This window comes from Pimephales promelas, chromosome 3, assembly GCF_988280905.1.
Source record: "Pimephales promelas chromosome 3, fPimPro1.hap1.1, whole genome shotgun sequence".
Lineage (NCBI taxonomy): Eukaryota > Metazoa > Chordata > Actinopteri > Cypriniformes > Leuciscidae > Pimephales > Pimephales promelas.
In genome coordinates this window covers 37,698,138-37,719,752 of record NC_142771.1, presented here as the reverse complement: position 1 = coordinate 37,719,752, position 21,615 = coordinate 37,698,138, and the positions used below count along the sequence as shown (strand labels likewise).

The 21,615-nt window shown below is 38.6% G+C and overlaps 1 protein-coding gene across 1 annotated transcript; it reads right to left on the bottom strand.

Annotated features, from left to right (window-relative positions):
* Positions 1 to 7,547: 7,547 nt before the first annotated feature.
* Positions 7,548 to 20,042, bottom strand: tsen54 (TSEN54 tRNA splicing endonuclease subunit). The gene is made up of 11 exons (XM_039653968.2): positions 19,887 to 20,042; positions 17,949 to 18,107; positions 17,792 to 17,855; positions 14,429 to 14,512; positions 14,122 to 14,220; positions 13,897 to 13,949; positions 13,693 to 13,797; positions 11,564 to 12,105; positions 9,943 to 10,003; positions 9,669 to 9,782; positions 7,548 to 7,845 (listed from the first exon to the last, which is right to left on the bottom strand). Exons 1-11 carry the CDS (start codon positions 19,946 to 19,948, stop codon positions 7,698 to 7,700), a joined length of 1,491 nt encoding a protein of 496 aa, XP_039509902.2. The 5' UTR covers positions 19,949 to 20,042; the 3' UTR covers positions 7,548 to 7,697.
* Between the last annotated feature and the right edge of the window lie 1,573 nt (positions 20,043 to 21,615).

Here is a 21,615-nt window from a genome sequence, read left to right as displayed (position 1 = left end):
CGTTACTCGAATCAGACTTTTAAATTTCAACCTACCATTGTGCCGTGCCGTCTCATTGTTCTTCGAGCAAGGATACACGCGAATTGTGTTTAATTTACCTCAGCTAAATAAGATACAACTTCATTGTCCAATGTGAAATTTATTTGTTCTTTCTAACTAAAGGGACAGAATTACATTAACTAATAATAGGCTATATGCCCAGCTGCACTACTTCCTGAACTTCAGCCAGCTCCTTGTTTCCTGTCTGCCATTATTGGCCAAATTGATTAATTCAGGTGTGTCTGATTATTGTTGCCATGACTACTGAGGTCAGGTACACCTGAATTAATCAATTTGGCCAATAATGGCAGACAGGAAACAAGGAGCTGGCTGAAGTTCAGGAAGTAGTGCAGCTGGGCATAAAGCCCATCATGTTTGCGATCTTGTGTAAATTTCAGTACCATATGTACCATAGGTTACATATTTATACCATTTGTTTAAAGTATTTGTATAGTTTTAGTGCAAGATCACCTGGGCAGAGTTGTGGAGGTCCGAACCACTGCACATCAAGTCCCAGATCAGTTCGGTGTACGATCTTCTACCTAGCCCATCCAACCTAATCCGCTGGGGCCTGGTAGACTCACCAACATGCAAATTGAGCCAAAGGAATGGCACACTGGAGCATATCCTCAGCTGCCGTCCTAAGGCTTTAGGGGATGGTCGGTATCGCTGGTGACATGACCAGGTCTTCAGGGCTCTTGCAGATACTATCACCGCAGCATTTCAGAGCAGTAAGGGTCAGCATCTCTCCAAGCAAACCATCTCCTTTGTCAGAGCTGGGGAGAAGGAACATCAGCAGCCATGCTCTCCTGGCGGGCTCCTCGCCAATGCAAGAGACTGGCACCTTCAAGTGGACCTTGGGAGGAAGCTCAAGTTCATGAATCACATCACGGCCACTTTACTCTACCCAGATGGGGTGATTACATTGGAGTCGACCAGGCAGGTGGCCATAGTGGAGCTTACTGTCCCCTGGGAAGACAGATTGGAGGAGGCAAATGAGCGCAAGAGAGCCAAGTATGCAGAGCTGCTGGAGGAGTGCAGGAGCGGTGGCTGGAAAACACACAGTGAGCCAGTGGAGGTCGGTTGCCGGGTCTTTGCAGGACAGTCGTTGCTCCGAACACTCAAACTCCTTGGAATTAAAGAACCACTGTGAGGGCGAGCCATAAAGAACATCTCTGAGGCTGCCGAAAAAGCCTCACGAAGGCTGTGGATCCGGAGGGGGCATCCGTGGACTAGCACGGCACTTGGACACAAGCCAGCGACTGATCACCCCCGGCAGGGTCGCCCGGACGGACGAAACACCTTTTAACCCTGGGTTGTCCAAGTAGCACCAGGTGTATGTTAGAACTATCCTGCTTTAAAATTATCATTTACTACTACATGGTATGTTCCAGAAGTGGGAGGAGCCTAACTCTTTAAAAGGGCTCCAGGTAGCGATTTTAGGTGTGTGTTTGGAGTGTGGGATTACTCCTTGAATTTTTGGGCCTGAATTTTGGCATAGACAGAATACACACGTGAGCAATTGTGAGCAATTCCCTCATGATATTTGGCACAAAGTGATGAGCCATGACCCATCTTTACTTACAAAAACTGAGAAGCTCTTTTACACCCAAACACGTCATTGAAGAAGAGGGTCTACCTAGGCACATTTTTTATATTCCAAGTGTAAGACTGGAAAAACTGGTTAAAGTTAAAATATCTGACCAGTGGCCTCTAAAGACAAATGGTATTGCTTGCAAATTAACATTTTACACCCTACCCCCTCCCTCTGAATCTGCATCTTCTCTCTTTCACTCTCTCAGTCAATGATACTGAAAACTCACACAAGAATATGGTCTTAATGTGAATGTGATAATCTTTAAGGACTATTTAGAATCATTTCAAAAGTCTCAGGGTGACTGGTAATAATGTCTCATTTCCAAAGAAGTTAAAGAAAAGGTAATAAGGTTTTTAAGAATATAGAAATATCTTGCACACAAAAGGGTGTGTCTTTGAGTTAATCACTTTCTACCTTTTGTCTGAATGCAAACTCTCCTTCCCCCAGTAAACATGGTGGGGGTTTCAGTCCATTGTAGTTTGGTGATTGGATCAGGTAAATTTGGTGATTAGATCAGGTAAGGTTTGGCTCTATTTAAGGAAAATGCACAAGAGTTCATGGCTGCTATTCTGTATCAGATCAGCCCATGATGCTGGGTCTTCGAGGCTCGGCATTCATGTAATATGTTGGGTAAAGTTATTTGAAACATCTAATGGTTTGCTCTGATTATCTTATGGAACTGTAATAATACATTTACCTGACATAATAAATTGTTACGACTATTCTAACAGATTTTGACTTTATTTTCATTAGAGTTAAAAGGAATAGCCAAGCATTAATGTCTTAAATGATGCACAGATATCATTGATAAACCCCTTTTCATTTTATGGAGTCAGATGAAACGAGTTAATACATAAGATTAAATGTATTGCATTTAATTAAAATTCACTTTGCTTGGAAAAGACGGAACGCGCTTGAAACCTTCACCACGAATCGAACTCCGCCATTTGGACCGATTTCGTGGCCCTTTTTACACAAGTAATCAATTGGAGACTATGAGTGATACCCAATTATTGAGGGAATAAAGGTTTGAGTGTCAGTCAATCCTTCGTCTCACCGCAACACTCAAGCCTATCATTGAGCACCGAACCCAGTGTAGTCATGCATTCCAAGCATTGTTTCTAGTTAATTGTTTTGAGGTTTTTTGCTTGCTTTGTTTCAGTCTGTCCACTGTCAAATCCACTGTATGCAGAGCTATCCATCTAGCAGCCCTGTGTCACCGAATTGACGTATGAAATTGCTTCCTTTTTTACTTTTGGGGGACAGTGGCTATACCTGTCATTCATGGCTTATGACACCCTTTAGAAATCAAGTAGGAGCTGCAGAGGTAAAATTCAATAACATCAGATAACATCATGAATATGTCTAACAAAAGCAGCAAATCCTCAAAGCGCGAACTCCTAGCGTGTGTTGAAAAGAGGGCGGTTTGAGAGTAAGGAAGCAGTGCGTCTCTCACTGCCAACGCACACTCTGCGTGTACCGAAGAGTGAAGAAACAGCTCTTTCAAAGCAGTCTTTCAGAACTATCACAAAAAAATAGTATGCCTAGCCCTAACTCCGGGAACAGTAGAGGTGCGTTCACCACCGCCTGGGAAACAGTTGGTCCCCTCCATCTCAGGTCGCCGGTCTCAGGGCCGCTGCGTTGATCGACAAGAAGCTTTAGTGGTGGCCTGGTTGATGGGATGCATCATCTTCTTGTGGGCGGGCTTGATGCCTCAGTCTGCTTCTGGACTGCCGAGAGCTGCTGTGAAAAGTCCTCGACAGCGTCACCTTGAAGACGGGATCTTCGAGAAAGCGCACTCTGTCAACATTTGACGTCTGCAAGGTTTAGCCAGAGATGGCGCTCCTGGACCACAAAGGTGGACATTGTCTGGGCAAGGAACTGCGCAGTGACTTTCATCACCCGTGCACAGTTCCTGCATCAACCCCGGCTCAGAACTACCCTTTTGCATTACAAGTGGTCTGGTGGACTTGCAGGATGGCCATCGCATGCAAGGCGAAGGCCGTCTGTCCATTGGCACTGTAAACCCTAGCTTAGCAGTAGGGTTGGGTATCGAGAATCGAGTATCGATTGGAACCGAGACTAACTTTTCGTTTTTCCCGGAATCGTTCAAAAGTTAAAATTTCAATTCCTAGTTTCGATATTCACAGTCCGCCGAGCGGAAGAAGAAACCGCTGAACAACACCAACGAAGAAGCGTCTACCGGAAGTGTTGGCATAACCGCGCGAGTCGAACATGAGTAGCTTACGTCGGCGGTCCAAAGTGCGGCTTCACTTTTCTAAAAATTAACGAAATCTCGGCAAAATGCAAAATTTGTGACAAGTATTTGTGACAGAAGGAGTATTTCCTTCAGAAAGGCCGTTGGTTAGCAAGGTTAGCTAAACTTTTTTGACCCTGCCTCTTAAAAGAATCGAAATCGAGAATCGTTAGGAACCGGAATCGAAACAAGGAATCCGAATCCGAATCAGAATCGTTCAAATTCAAACGATACCCAACCCTACTTAGCAGCCAGAGCTGCAGTCGTCTCACAGGTGCTGGACAGGTGTTGCAGACGATTCCTCCAGGTGGCAGCACTTTGCAAGCATAAATGCTCCGCAATCGCACACTCCACCTGGGGAATCCCTAAGAATCCCCTTACCGACCCGTTGAGAGTAGTGAGAGAGGAAGAACTTTTTGAAGCAGATTTTGGCAATGTCGTTTGGCAAAGAAAGGCGGCGGCCCGGGGCAAGCATGGCTGTCAACTCTGAATCGAATTCAGCATCAGCGAACACAGCTGAAGCAAGAAGCTCTACCGCATCTTCCTCTCCAGAGAACAATAGCCCTCTATCTGATGCAGCTATTGACATCTGATCCCCATCCAGAGCGCCGAGTGGGTCGTCGTGATGGGAACCCACGCTGTCATCTGGCAGCTCGACACAGGAGTGGGAGATAATACACATGCTGTTAAGTTTAACTTGAATGGAACCTCTGAATATTCCTTTAACAATTAACAGAGTAATTACAATTAACTAAAACCATACAAAATCATTTTCATTACTTAAAATAAAATGTAAAGAAACTTAAACGTGTTTGTTATTAAGAAAAAAACAAAATACAAATACTTTTATCTTAGACCCTGTCCACACTACTGCGTTTTCTTTAAAAACGGAGACCTTTTGCTACGTTTGCACCTCCCGTCCAGGGGTGCGTTTCCCGAAAGCATCGTTAGCCAACTATGGTCGCAAGTTCCGTCGTTATCAGCATAGTTCAACGAGTCGGTGTTTCCCGAAACCATCGTTCCAACGAACATTCGCAAACAGCATCGCAAAGTTGTGTGGTTTGAACGACAGCTCTCGACCTGTGGTTAGAGGCATCGTTTCTATATTGCAAGACATTTGGATGTAATAAATCCTTATCTTGAGCAAAATAAGCAAGCTGACATTCAGTACTACCAGTGCCTTTTATTTAGAATACATACAAATGGAATTTACGTCTTTTAGTTTGTCAAAAGATTTGAAGTAACGTGTTTGAAGAGTGCGCATGTGCGAACGTGCTCTACTATGCAAGAACGAGCCAAATATTGAGTCTGGTAATAAAGTAATAACTGAGAAATAGTCCTCAGATGACATGTTTGTAAATTATATAAAACAAATCTAGCATTAATTGGATCTCAAACAGTTTCATTAAACGTAGTTATTACTCCACCTCGTGCGAAACCAACGTGGTTGAACGATGCTTTGCGACAGTGGTTTTCGGGAAACAGCCGTGACTAGCTAGTTGATTTTTCCAAGGATGCATCGTACTATGGTAGTGAAGCAGCGAACTACGTCGTTGTACGGAAACGCACCCCAGACTAAAATGGAAAAAAATGAACACCTAAAACGGAGAAGTTTAGAAACGCTGCAGCTCCGTTTTGCGTTTTGAATCTCTGGAGGGCGTTTTAGTGAAGACGAAACAAAACGGAGGAGTTTAGAACCGTTTACACCGGCACGCCCATGCCCAGTGTTGGTGAATGGTCACGTGATATGCGTTTTCAGTCGTTTTCTAATACGCAGATAAAACGCTGGTGTGGACGGAGATCTTATTCGTTTTAATTCTCCGTTTTTAAACGAAAACGCAGTAGTGTGGGCGGGGCTTTATTGTTACACGTGGTCAGTCTATTGTGCCAGCGTTTACAAGTATTATGAGTGTAAAACTGACTGTAATCTAATGCCTGATTCCTTTGAAACAGCAGTTCATTACACTGACGGATGAATGTGAAATGAGAAATCTGCTTACTGACAACTTAATCAGCCATGAATATAAAATTATGATGTAGTATCTACCGTGATTCATGGCCACCTGTATGACTTTGTCCATGCAGTGACATCAAGTTGAATGTACACAACTGTAATTGAGTTCTTATATCACCACTTCAGCTGTTGATATAGTGGGCAATGCTTTATTGACTCAGTATTGCTTTCCAAAGGCATACAGACGGAGCAAATAACTACGGTAGACGTGTCAGATGAGGTGGTGTGCAGTTTCACTGGGTCTTCAATGCTAATCTAATTAGCGCTTTAAACTATTATGAGCGTATATGTGGGTAAGTTAATTAAACTACATTTGACGAAATGAAATTAATTATTGTTTTTGGTCCTAATTTGTTTCAGGTGTCTTTATCTACTATGGACTGGCATAATAATAATTGTTGGGTACAATGTACTAATAGAGTTGATGTTGTATTTATGAAACACTTGTGCTGCTTAAGGTTATAGGGACAGGTTTGGTACCGTGGTGAGTGTAGGTTTAAGTGTGGGATAAATGAAAATTCTGTGAGTAATTACTCTCACTCATGTTGTTCCAACCCCGTAAGACTTTCGTTCATCTTCAGAACACAAATTAAGATGTTTTTGATTAAATCTGAGAGCTGGATCACTCCTCCATAGGCTTCTTAAGGATTGAAACTTGCCAGGAAAGTTTTTAAAGACATCGTTAAAATAGTCAGAGTGACTACAGTGGATCAATCTTAAGTTTTTCAAGCGACGAGAATACTTTTTGAGCGTAAAAAACAAACAAAAATAACTTCTCTGTGGGCCTCGAGTTAGTTCACGTGAACTAACTCGAGTGCATTGTGTCAAATGAGTAGTTTAGTACATAGTTTTAGACACTTAAAATAAAGTGTGTCCCAATTTTTTATTAAGTGACACACCTCTTGCTAAATAAAGACATCAAACTCAAAATGCAATTTTAAGTTGTAAACTTACCCAAGAATGGATCCAGAGATGTGGGTGTGTGGATTCACAAACATGGCAACACCCAGATATGTAAAGTTATTGATAAACATCAGATAAAACAGATTGTCCTATTGAGTTATTCGTTTAATTCCAATGCCAAACTTTAACCATTTGAAATGCTCATCTATCTTTACAATTCATTACACAATATTTGTATTGTGGCGGCCGTTCCACTGAAGCAGAGTAATAAATAAGCAGAGAATGATGAAGAACCACCATCACCAATACATGTGAACCAAGATATCAGAATATTAATTCCAATATGTAGTACACAAACAAATCCAAAAACAAAACTTAAACATGATACCCTGAAAGCTTTTTCAATTAAATGTTTCTTCAATAAAAACCATTTTAATGAAATCCAACCAGTAGAGATGGCCCTGAAGACAATACATTATTAACTGACCAAAGTAGGCTGTAATGTTTTCTGTCCAAACAATAGACATTTTTCATGACATAAATGCTGGTGTAGTATTTTGGCATAACTTGCACATGACAAATTCTTATCAGTTTTCTATTAAAATGTAATTAAAGTGTTAGTGCACCCAAAAATGTAAATTCTGCCACCATTTACTCACCCTCATGTCGTTCAAACATGTATAACTTTCTTTCTTCTGTGAAACACAAAAGATGATATTTTGAAAAATGTTAATCAAACATGGACTTCCATTGTCCAACTGAAGTCAAAAAATACAATGGAAGTCAATGAGGATGAGCAAAAGATGACAGAACTTTAATTTTTGGGTGAACTAACACTAATACCCTGAGATACACATTTTTTTCCGTACAGTTTTAGACATGCTACTTTAATACACATCGGTAGGAAGTTTGAAATCCTTGAAGCAGTAAAAAGAGATGTCACCATGATCCACCACTGCAAACGTTACTGGGACATCTCCACTTTGGAAGGACAGCTGCTTCATGGCATGCAGATCAGGCACGGGACCGTCAAAACTGTCAATGAACGAAGACGTAAATCAGTTGGCATGCTCAGAACGGGACCTTTTCAGACTATACAAATTTCTTGTCACTTGATAATAATAACAAATATAGCTGAAAGCAGTAATTACAGGGCCAAGTACTTAACAAGGCCATTATTGGCATAGACTTTATTTCGGGAACTTTATGAATCTTGCAAAATTCACAACTTAACACTATCCATAGACTGGATTTGATCAAACAGTTTTTAACCCGTTGACGTGTTACATTACATAGCACGACACTCATACACCATGGTTTGCTTAATTTAAAAGTAGTGCATTTTTTACACGAAAAGGTGATATTATACTTGGTTCTTGTCGCTTATCACCGGGCGACACAAGGAAGACTTGCTTTCAACCAGCTGTCAAGGCTCAGAAAACTAAATTTAGAGGATGTTTTCAAAGGTTAAGCGTTTTTGCAAAAATCCTTATATCTCCAGAACACTAGGTGGCGCTGTGATCAAACTCCTCAGGTACCTTAAAGACATTGCTCTCAATGATCCCTTCCTATTTTTTCTCGATAACGTCAAATTGTTTAAAAGATATTGCAATTTATGTCAAATTTAAAGATGGTGGACAAGCAATTTGATCTTGGCAAAATTGGTATCGAGGGATTCGAATCTGTAGACACCAAGATCTTGACTTTCTGATAAAGATTTCAAAAGTTATGAGCAAAAATAGCCATTTTCGTAATGTGCTAGTTAGTTTTCCCCAACTTACGCATATACCCTCAGATCTGGGTGCTGACAAAGTGTACCAAGTTTCGTTTCGATTGATCAAAGTTTGGCTAGCATATAGCATCTAATCGGATTTTGGGTCAACGTCGTTAACTTTTTTTTTTTTTTTTTTTGAAGAAAAACGTGCATCAAAATTCTGATATTTTGGTGAGAATTGGACCACATTTAAAGGTGGAGTAGTGAAAAAAAAAAAATTTCAGAACGGCCACTGTATCAGGTGAAGTCTTAATGTGAGATATTGAATGTGATCAAAGTGTACTAAGAATTTAGTTTATATGACAAAGATTTCAGAAGTTATAGCCATTTCAAAAGTGTATTTTTGCTATAGATTTGGCCTTAGAGACCACAAAGTTGGTCAAATTACTATTCAGGAACACCACTATGATATTTAAGAGGATTTAACAGCAAAATTGCGAAGCTAATAATTAGCATTTACATTATTTCTTCTGTTAAAATAGGCTATAATTGTATCCCTTAAAATTCATCTTTGATCACCAACATGATATTTAAAATAATTTTCCTTAAATGTTTTAAAATAGCTTGAGGGTTTGTGATGTCAGAAACACCAGCGATTTAAAGTACAGCAAAAAAAAAAAAATCTCAACAATGGTGTCGACTTATGAATTTACACATGGTTTGTCTTAAAGCATATTAAAAACACCACATATAAACAACATTAAAAGCTTGATTTTTGCCACAGGGGACTTTAAAACTTTTGTATTTACTTGAGCTGTAAAATAATGTATTTTCAGTATCTCCAGCAATTACTAAATTTGTTATGTCTAATCTTAAAATATATATATATATATATATATATATATATATATATATGAGGCCAAATCGCATATTTCAAACATTTTTATGACTTCATGCTTATTCCATGTCATTGCTAAGAACGGCGAAATCATAAAACCAATTTTCCATCATGAATCAGCAGTGTGAACCAGACACTGTATAACTAAGGCAAAATAACAAAACACACACAGCAGGAAAAAGACAATCATTTCAGCATGTGATGAATGACTGGACTCATTTCAGTGTATTGTGTCAGTGTGTTTACCTGCAGACACACATGCGGCTGTAAGGCTTTCCAGGATGGCTCTTTTTGAACTCTGCCACCGTGTCCGGTTGGTAAACATCAAAACTAATCTTCCACTGGTCTGACGGGGACAACCTGACAAAAAAGATGGTTTAAAACAGCAGTTCAATCCTCTCAAAGGCTCATTTGACTTCTTTGTCAATTTCAGGAGAAAGCTAGCAGGTTTACTCTGACAGTGTTTAATTTCATCTGTCAATATGATAAAGAATAGGACAGTAAAGATGGGCTTATACACCTGGAAACCCCCTCAGACCAGCTCGAAGACTTGACAATGCTGATCTGGTCCAGCAGTTCACCTGCACCACAATGACACAAGATGAATGTCACATGAGAGTGAGCCAATAACAGGCATCTTTCACAAACATTACATTTTCTAAGCACAAAAAACCAAGATCATATATCAGACAAACCTAATCGTCTAGTTTTTATCTGTTTGACACTGAAACCTCACTATAGAATAATTGAAAAACATCATTACAAAACTATTTTAACAACGAAAAATGCATTTCACAAATATCTCATTTGTTACATATAATTAAATTATAATTTGTATAGTAACAACATTACATTGAAAAAAAAAACGCATTTAAATAACATTAAGAATAAAATTGCTTAATGGATTAGGCATCAAGGTCTTACATGGTCAACAATTAAAATCAATCTTAGTTAATTTATATACAAATACATTTTTAACATTTAAAATATTAATTGCTATTACTCAATGTATTCTGAACAAGCATGAACAAACAATATAATATCACTGTTATTATATTATATTATATTTTCTTCCTTTTAACAATTTATTACTTGTTATTGTTGTTATCTAAAACTACCGCTATTAAAAATAAAATAAAATAAAAATGTTTTTTTTTTTTAAAACGTACTCGAAGATAAGAATAATTTCCTTTGCAATTAACTGAAAAAAAGAATTACAAAAATTACTAAAACTGAAACAAATAAAAATACATTAAGGATATGTAGAAATGGCTAAAAAACAGCATATCATTAAAATACTGCAATATACAAATAATGTCAAAATGAAATAAAATCTAATTTAAAGTTTTATTAAATACTATGATGGTGTATAAACAATACAAAAAAAACTGTTAATACCAATTTATTCGATTAATTTATTGCTAAAATGTCTTTACATTTCTTTCTATTCTTCCATTTAGAAAAAAAATATTATATTTATTATTAAACTAGATTAATAAATACTATAAACAATTATTGTTTATTGAAATCATGATATTCACTAACTAATATAAACAAATCTAAACTTTTTTGTTGTTGTTGTTGATAGTCATGTAATAAACCTCATTAGAAAGAATAACCAAATGTTTCTTTATTCTTATGTTAGCTACACCCGATATTACGCAGACTGTGGATGCATGAAGTCATAGAATAAAAAAAAAAACACGAACACATTAAAGTGACGTGTATTTTCTAAACCAAGTAGGGCAGTGAAACGATTAATCGTGTCCAAATTAAAAGTTTGTGTTTACATAATTTATGTGAGTACTGCGTATAATTATTTTGTTCCTAATAATCCATTAGGTGAGTGTGTATATATAATTCATATTATATAAATATTTTATATATAAATAACACATTTTTTCTTAAATATGTACATGCATGAGTGTGTATTTATATAGACAAAATAATTATACGCAGCACACACACATATATTATGTAAACACAAACGATTTTTTAATTGGCCAATTGTTGTGAGTTTGAGACAGTATATCTGTTTGACCAGACAGTATATCTGTTTGACCAAACAATGGGGGACAAGGTCCGTTCTGACACTGTCGTTTAGGAACCTAGTCACTGAAAGTCTACGAGTGTTTTCTTACGGTGCGAGGCGCACTGGCCGGGCTGAGTGAGCGGCGTCACCTCCCTCTCCCACAGATGCGCGGGTCTGTCTTTCCGTCCCCGTCTCCTCCTGTCCTCCATCAGCTGGAAATACTCCGCCCAGTTCCTGCAGCGCCGCACCTCTCGGTCGCTGTTAACATCCCTGCGGTATCGATCGCTCTCTCTCTGGCGCTCCCTGTCCCGGCGCGACAGCTTCTCCTGCTTCATGTTGAGTCTGCTGAGCCACGGAGCCACGTCACAGTCGCCCACCTCCAGAGCGCCGGGTAATAGGCTACGGTCTGGGGACGCCAGGCACACGGAGCGGCTCCTACGGGAGCCCAGGTCTGGGAAAGAGATGCTGCTGAAGTCCCAGCGAGGAGCTGCGCTCTGGGATTGAGGAGGTGGAGGCTGGACATCCCTCTCCATCCACCACGTCCTGTCAGAGGCATCAGCGGACCGCAGGAGGGATTCGCTGCTCTTAACTAGCTCGTCACTTCGGTCTTCGGCTGTCGTCTTCTCCACTGGTGACGTGTTCTGTTTGTCACTGAAGCCGATCAAGACAGAGATGAGAATACTGAGTAAGAACCAAGCAACCTCTCTCTTGAAACCAACACGGAAGTGACTTAAACTGCAGTTCAGCGACTGGCCGCTAGAGGCAGGCTCATTTCCATAGACCCCCATGTTAAAATGCCCAACTTTACAGCAGAAAAGAATATGTTTACAGCCTGGTGCAAATGATGGTTTTGGTCTATATAGAAAATTTTACCCTTCATGACAACTGTGAGGGCGGTGAATTCTTTTAAAACTCATCCGTTTAAATTATATCAAGCCTTAAAGTTGTGCGTAATTAAGGGCGTGGCCACTTGAGTGACAGATGGATTGCCACTGCTGTCATTAGCCGTTTGTCTGCTGTCTTTTAGCCGTCACATCACCTCAGATAATCCGCCTCTTTGCCCATTTTTGTTTATCCGGGAGTGACGTGTGGTGACGCGCTGCCAAGATGGCGACGGCCGGCTCCGCCCACTTTGGGCTTCAAAACAGCTCTTCAGAAACCTACACTTATGTCCATGTTTTTTTACAGTCTATGGTTAGAACTTAATGTTCTTCGGTTATTTTTTAATCCCAAAAACAAAAATTACATATAGTTGTTTAATTTATTTTTATCGGAAAGATACGAAACTTGGTAAAGGTTTTATGTGAACCAAAAAAATCATGGATAACAGAAGTTAAATTGTCCTGGAAAAAAAAATACTCACACTTGTGCTCCTTGTGATTACGGAATTGGAAATTAATGGGAGATGAATTTCCTCTAGTGGAGACATTTGGTACTGCGGCCAAACAAAATCTGACTTTCTTGCCGTTTTAGAGTAAAATGTGTTTTTTTTGAAAATATACATTTCATATCAAATTATTACATCATATTCAATATAATTTTTGTGCATTTTTCATAATAGTTTAAGTTGGTTTTTTTTAAGAAAAAATGAATACATGAATTATAGATGCATCGTAAATATAATTTAGTACTATAAAATCCCATAAAATTAAAAAAAAAATTACATAAAAAACAATATCAAACTAAAATATTGAAATAAAAAAAAATCTGTAATTTTTGACTGACATGTGACAAAAATGCCCCTCAAATTAAAAGAAAGCTCCTGCACAATTAAACAGAATCTCTAACGATCGTCACGATTAAAGCAAAATGTGAACGAAAAGCGTTGATGGCGGAAAGCGTTGCCAAGTCGGGCAAGAAACTGTTTTACAGATTCTTGTACGGACTACTTTTAAATTGTTGCCGCGGATTGATTTTTTCCCCGTAAATTTTCGTTTCCCCTTAAACGTCACGAAAAAATGCAAATTTAAGTCTCAGAGCCACACCCACCAATTACATCAAGTTGGCAAGCTGTTTCAAACTCCCAAAATGAACACTAAACAAACTTTGTTTTGGCCTGATTTTGTTCTAAATGACGACACACTAATTCGTTCGAGGGCACATAAAATAACGGCCAATCTCATGTTAATCTTGAGTACCTATAGAGAGTATAAGTACTCAAGATTCGGTACTCATAATCAAAATTTGATCTATGTAATAGTTCATACACATGAGAGCTGGAGAAGACATGACATGTACCTGGACACGGGACTTTGAGAGCGTTTCCTCTTCAGCTGTTTTCTCTGCTTGTCCCATGATGATGCGGGCAGATTCAGCTGTCTCTCATATGTGGATGGGACTAAACTGTGTGAAAGACAACTTTTATTGGACACTGATGTGAAACATCATCATTTCGGTACACGCCAGCGCAATTGATTATTTGGATAAGTGCATGATTTTTACCTGGGGTCAAATCTGTTCACAACATACCCAAGCCTTTTCAAATGTCCAAACACCTAAATGAAGGAAGACAAATTACACTTATGAATCTGTATAAAGTTTAGCTCTTCTTTGTTCCAGTGACGGTGACTATGTATCTTATTTTAAACATTTGTCAAAAGTGAGCAAAAATGACTGAGTGCACCTTTAAGAAGAGTGTTTTCTTATCAGATGACAGTGGAGACAAACCTGATACTGATGAAGAGTCACAGTCTCAGCGGAGAGAAAGCGCTCATATCCCTCCTGAATGGACAACGGAAGGTCCCGGTAAAACACCTGCACATTTCCCTGAATTAGGAAGAAAACATTGCAAAGATACAGTTTACACAAACATACTAAGCCGTTTTCAACATTTGATGATAATCATGTTTCGTGAGCAGCACATCAGGATGATGGATCATGTGACACTGAAGACTGCCTCATGGCATAAATACACAGTTCCCATAATAAAAGATTATAGCGTGATATAAATATGATATTGGAAATGTCCACTCACACATTCCATGAGGTAGAGAGCCTCTTCGGGACGCAGGCACTGCTTGCCTCTCTCTGAAAAACCCATCGTCTGCCAAAATTTCCCCTGCAAAAATACATGATCATTTCTAAGGCCCTGTTTACTCCTGCTATTATGATGCGTTTTGGTCGATCGGATCACAAGTAGATGAGGGAAACACATTCCAGTTTAAACCTGGTCTCTTTTGTCCACTTTCAACCGCTTCACTCCTGATTTCTTCATCTATGGGTGGGTTAATGTATGTGTGGGTTCAGATAATGGACGAAATAAGCTTACACAATTTACAGTTGTAATCGAAATTCTACAACTCCCATCGCAAATCAGGTTTATTGGCAAAATGTACACACTTTCAGCTGTTTGCAATGAACAAATCAAACTAAGGTAACTGAAGTAGCTCAATACCACAAATGTTTCAAGTGAAACTTTGAATGACCTCGGCAGTCTAAGGCTATGTTTACACGGAAACGATCTGACGAGAAAACAAGAACAGTGGCGTTGCGTTATCACTTTTTATTCTGCGTTTAGACGAGCGTTATGTGTGGGAAATCCACGTGCATATGGTGTCGCAAAATTCGATGTAGTGTACACTCCAGGCGGCTAGGTGGCGATGTGGAGCACTGCCACACAACAACACCAAGTCTGCGCGCCTGCGTACAACCGTCACTGTCGGGAACGCGGCGGTGGAGCGTTTTTGAGTTCTCCACTCTGGAGGGTGGGTTCACTTTTTTGCGTTTTTAAGCCACAAAAACCCTGTCGCCGTGTAAACGAAAGGCACATCCGATAAAATATTTCGTGAGCGTTCTCATGTAAACAGGGCCTAAAAATAATTCATTCCTCTGAATATAATCCCGCACAACAGCACAAATCTGCAAAGCAGGTGTAGTCTCAAATACACCTGATGCAGGTAATCAAGGGCTTCATTAGTTGCAACAGGTGTGCTTGAGCTTGAACACATGAAATATCGTTTCATCTATCTATTTCTCCGCAATAGCGGAGAGCAGGCATCTTTTGTGGCTGTTCGAACGCATCTGACCACATGAGCTTTTAGTCTACGAAAGCAATGCGGTAGAATGCGTTTTCAACGACCTCAGGCGCCTGTACCATGATGGTAGTTCAACAAACTCAGGGTTGCACGATTAGTTTCGAGTTGACAAAATCAAACCCATCCAACCAGGCTTTGTTGGTACCATGATCCTGATCATCAGCTTTCTCTGTCAACTCAGGCTTTGATCGAGTCAGGCTTTTTTTGAGTTTAGGAGTTTTGGTTGTGACATCAGAAGCAAACATCCAATCACATGCTGAAAAAGACTCAGATTCATTTCTCGCGAGAGAAGCAGCGAGATTCACTTCTCTCTTCTGCAAAATATTAATAATATAAGAAAATTTAACAAATTTACGCAGACCGCTATTTTCTTCTTGCTATGAAGAGGAAAAAGTCTTCAGTGCAAGTAAAAATTGTTAAGTTAGTTTATACAGTTGATAAAAGTATTGAGAGATTCGAACTTTTAAAGCTTAAAAGTTTTATAGCTTTGTCTATTGATTCTAAAGCATATTAATAAGGGCTGGGTAATAAATATCGATTTCTCAATATTAATCGATTCTCATTTTTACGAACCGATATCGATTCTTAAATCTCAAGAATCGATTAGTCATCCTGTTTCATTTGAATGGATGGGACACTGTATCGCGGCTGCGCGCATCCAAAAAATCGCAATAATCTTTGTCCTTTGTTACTATTGATATGAAACAAAGTCCCAATTTTCAAATTACGTCCATTTTCTTTAAAAATTCAAAAACATAAATAACGTTTTGGCGCTGTGGCGTGAGATCGCTCTGGAGAAGCAGCAGCGCTGATCTCTCTTCCGGCTTAATAATACCAGTTACAGCGCGAAATAAACATGAATGAGCATCTAAAAATTTGTGTGTTAAAAGATCGAGTACAACTTATCGAAATCCGTATCATGTCACATTGATTCACTCAATCAGCGTTTCAACCGTGGAAAGACGTCAGTTAAACAGCTTGTAATCAATCGTCATATTTACCTCAGAAAACCCACATAGACTTGTTAGTCAGAGGAGCATTTTGCTAAATATATACACCATATTACATATGCATTATAATCTTAATGTTCTTCAATATTTAATGCATATTTGAATAAATCTGGCAAGTTTTTTATGACAGCCACCATTTAAATGTTTATATTTCATATAATCGTATTATTATAAAAATAAATTAAAGTGTAATTTAAGTGTTTGTATAGCTACAAAACATTATTACCTTCATATTAGGCTAATAAAGCCTATAGGCTACAACTAGACTCCCATAGTTCACAGCATTAGTTAAGAGATTTGATTCCCTTGAGAAAATTTGCCATTTATTGTAACTGATATCCAAAATAATCAATATTGAATCGAATCGAATCGAATTGCAAGCTTGTGAATCGAAATCGAATCGAATTGTGAAATTTGTGTCAATACCTAGCCCTAATATTAATATAACCTTTATATATTTATTCATTTACACTATGCGTGATACCAAGTGCTAAACTAAAATTATATATGTGTAAACGATAAAGGGTATGCGAATTACATTTATAATATCTAAATCATACAAAATTATCATTCTAAATAAGCATTACTGAAAGCCAGATGTCTTTTGTCTTTAAAAATAATTTGCTGTGTAGTGACCTTTAATTTGGAGTAGAAACAGTTGGAGTGACGTTAGACATGTGTCACTCTGCTCACAGCTGATTGGTCCAAGTTCGGTTTGCAACCCCTTACCTGGAGCATCACCTGTCCCGGACCAGGTCAGCCGTGGAGCGTAAGTTACTATGGCGATGAACACTGCTAAAAGCCAAACCACTTTCATGGTGTCTAAAACGCAGGGTGGGCGCAAACTAAACTGAAACATATCGGGCTAGCCACCTAAACCGGCTTCATGGTAGGCTATAGACCATTTTGCAAGATGTAAACGACACTGGTCCAGAAACACTTCAGTTTCAGTTTGTAACTGTTTTCTTTATTTCACATGTAAAGAAAACATCTTAAAGATGTTTGTTTAACTTTTTGATTCAGTTTTATATGTTCTGTTGGTTGTATTTTATCCCAGCTTTTGTGTAGTGTTAAAAAACTGAAACAGGAAGTGCTTCTGGACCAGTGTTGTTTACATCTTGTGAAATGGTCTATAGGCCCATGGAAGTGATCAAAAATGGACAAGCGTTGACTTATTTACTTAGCATTGTCCAATTGTGATACGATCCACCAGAATGCATATCAATGCCAGGTGTAAACAACACCTGACAGTTGACAATGGACAGATGAAGATGATGTTAGACATGGACTCACTGCTGGAGACTGCAATTCCACTAGTCTTTCCTCAGGGGTCCAGACAGCTTTCACTAGATTCCCTCTGTGCGGAAACAAAAACGGGTTAGTTAGCTTTAGCATTAGCTTTAGCTTAGCTGTGCAGTTAGAGAGCGTGTGTGTTTATAGCATCACTCACAGTCTCTCCACCCTCTCCTCGGCCAGGAGCGTCCAGTGCTCGTCCAGACTTTGCTGCAGACGAGCCGTCTGCTTCTCGGACCCATCGGGCAGGAAGTCTTTCTGACCCCTCACTGCTATCTTGTGGCTCCGGGACCTCGCCTCAAACAGCTCTGACGGACTGCATTCAGAGCCAACACAAATATAAAGAAATGCTAATAATGAAAATATGCAAATATAACTAATGCATGTGACAAAAACAATAAATCCAGATTTAACAAATGGACACCTGTAAACCTGACATAATAGTCTGAAGAAACGTTATTTGAAATGGAACAATTTATTGACACTTAAGACAAAATATAAAAGAAATAAATGTAGAAGTGTTTTATGTTTAATATCATATATATGACACATCAGGCTTTTATGGCTCATTTAGTGTGATATGGGGAGAATTTGAAGCTCACACTAGAGGAAGAACAAAATAACTTTATTCAGAGGCCCAAACTGAGCAAAAATATGCAATATGAGCAAAAGCCTGAGGGAACATATTTGATACTCATATCTGAACATGATTTTTTACCAAATGATTTAGGGATAGTAAAGTAAAGCTACATTTTTATTTTTTCAAACAGTAAGTGTTGTATTTTTGAATATCACTAACATATTTTGTTTACTTTATAAAAAATAAAAAAACAGACTTCAATTCTGATAGCATAAAAATTATGACTGTCCATGTCTGTCATTTCCACCAGTCATTTTCACTGAAAAAAATATGAGAAAAATAAGGTTAATATTTCAGATCAGATTCAGAATATTTGTACTGTGCATCATTTTCAGTCAAGCAGTATTTGAAGGTGAAAATATTATTTGTGTGCATTAAAGATATGCACATATTAGACTAAAGAGTGATAACTTTTATTCTCTTCAGTCTTCATTCCTAAATGCAATGTCATTTCCACCACAAAATATCATCGAATGCAATACATAATCTGAGGCATTGGGGAAATTACATTTGTTTATTGTGGTTCAGAAGAAAGATATTATTCTACTGTAATGCAATATTGAAATAATAAGTTGTATAATGTGTGTTTTAAGGGAGTTTAGCTGAAAAACACCCATGAAAATGGGCGCCACATAACAGTGATAGGACGAAAACAAATGTGAGTTAAAATTCTGCAAACAAAGAAATATCTCTAAACTGAGAACATCTGCCATACACATGATGATACGTGATTTTGTTTGCTAGTTTTGGAAGGAACGAAACTGCTCGAAAGAATCAATTGAATCAATGGTTATGATTCATTATGATTCGCTGTTTCGAAGCGCCACACGCTGGTCTCAACGCTTCGAACAGTTTCGTTTCTCCCAAAAACAAACATTTCTAAAAAGATAAATAAATACATAAATAAATAATAATAATAATTTCACATCACATTCCTGTCGGTCAGAACATTGTAAATGCAAGGAAAACTCAGGACAAACGTGCATAAAAGCACATTTAAAAAACGAATTGCTATTTTTATGGAAGGTGTTCTATTAAATACAATGAGCAATTCATCATGAAATACCATTTATTATAAAGGCATTATAAGGCCTATATGTCATTTTATTAAATTGTAGGGCTTGTTTTGTTTGTTTTATAGAGAGCCAATTGAAACTTTGAAACATTTCGAAACAAGGAAGGCCCGTTTACTGAAATCATGTGACTTAGGTGCTAGCGTACTGAATCACAAATCAGAATCACTGATAATGATTCGCAATGTTTTCGAAGCTTCACGAAGTGTGTTTGTGTTGGTGTTTGCTGCTGTCTAAGAGCATGTTGTGTGTTTCGCATTCAGCACATTGCCACGAGGGTAATCATCACTTGTGTTAGTGCAGATCACGAACAAATAAATTAACTTTATCGGCACAAACAATAAACAACGGTTTTTTACAATGAATAAACGATGACAGTTACCTGAGCAGCTCCTGATAAACATTAAGTTTGTGAGCATCTGTGGACAAGTCTCTGTCTGCCATATTTACTGCTGCCTGTGTTGTTGTTGTTTCGGGGTCCTAGTGCGCAAAGGATACACTGTAGATTATACATGCGATTGTGCGGCATTACCGATAGATGGCAGTACAGCACATAGCAAAACATCCATCTTTGTCCGTGGTGTTTTGTTTTGTTTTGTTTTGTTAAGGAATCCGATGAAAGTTACAAACAGAAATAGACGGTTAAAGTACAGTATTAACATATTAAATATCATATTAGAGTTATGCAGGGATGCGGCTGTGATATTATTTAGTCCAAAACCTGGAAACGAGTTGCATTTTAGCACTTCCGGTTACCTGTGTTTTTTTTTTTTAAATGCCAGAATTAAGGTCTGTGGTGAACACAAGCCCAAGTTATGTTCATGTATTTATTTTACTACATAAAATTCATCAGTAATGCCCTCTTGTGATTTTTTCAAGCCTCTTCTTGTCTTGAAAATGGCTACGTTATCAGAGACATTGATATCATTGTTGAACAGGTAGCCTAAACTCGTACTCACTATTCGCTTTCACTTTTTTTGGCAATACACTTTCACCATATTTCAACAGACAATAGAAGTAATTATGAAATTACATAAAGAAGTAGGCTACTAAAGTCCTACTTGAGTGGGTTAGAAACCAGGCTAGCAAAACAAATGTTCTGCTACAGACAAATGTTTTGCTAACGTTCCCATTAAGTCATAAAAACGTTGTTTCTGATTTTATTTTATTTTTATTTATTTATTTTAGTCTACTTCGGCCTTATTTATTTAATGACATTTTGAAAAATGGAAAAGACTTGATGTGAAAAAAACACAGATGTATTTATTTTTAGAAAATGGCCGATTGTATCGCTAGATAAGACCCTTATTCCTCGACTGGGATCGTGTCAACCCTTCAAACTGCAATTTGGACCTTCAACCTGTTGGACCCCATTGAAGTCCTCTAGAACAATCCTGGAATGTTTTCCTCAAAAACCCCATTTTCTTTTCGACTGAAGAAGGAAAGATATGAACAAGGAGTGGACTAATACACTTTTTGTGGGAAAATAGCTGTAAAAGTTATCTTTGTATGGCCCACAACAATGATGCAACATGAGGGTGAAATATTTTTTTAGACGAACTACTCCATCATTGACTTCAGTTGGCCTGTTGTAGTGCCTGCGTCTTTGATGAAGCGCACTGGCTGGTCTGTGAAGTGCTGTCAGGGGTATCAGGTGAAAGGTGCGAAGGGTGACGTGTGTGTTTGTCCGTATCACACATCCAGCTGTCTTTTGTTTGACCTGAATGGCACACACAGCTCAGGCACCTGAGACAGACACCTCACAAACCCAAACACCACCACAGCTCTCCTCCACCCCCTTCCCGAAAGTCAACAATAAACCACGCTTCCAGTAAGCCAGATAGCTTCCCAAGTCCTCCCCCTCGCCATGGAAACAAACGCCTTAAGCTGACAGTGGTGTCTCTCTTGACCAAACCAGGCCACCCATGCAGAGAAACGCACGGCTCAGCGTGACGCTCTCTGGACGGATATCTACTCGGAGAGCTTCTGGTGCATTACAGTCTGTTCTTGTCTGTGCATTTTCATTTATGACCATTTTGAGCATGAAAAACTCCTTTAGATTAAGAATAATTAAGTTGCTTCTTCATTTTTTCCTGGTCTCCTCTTGTGTA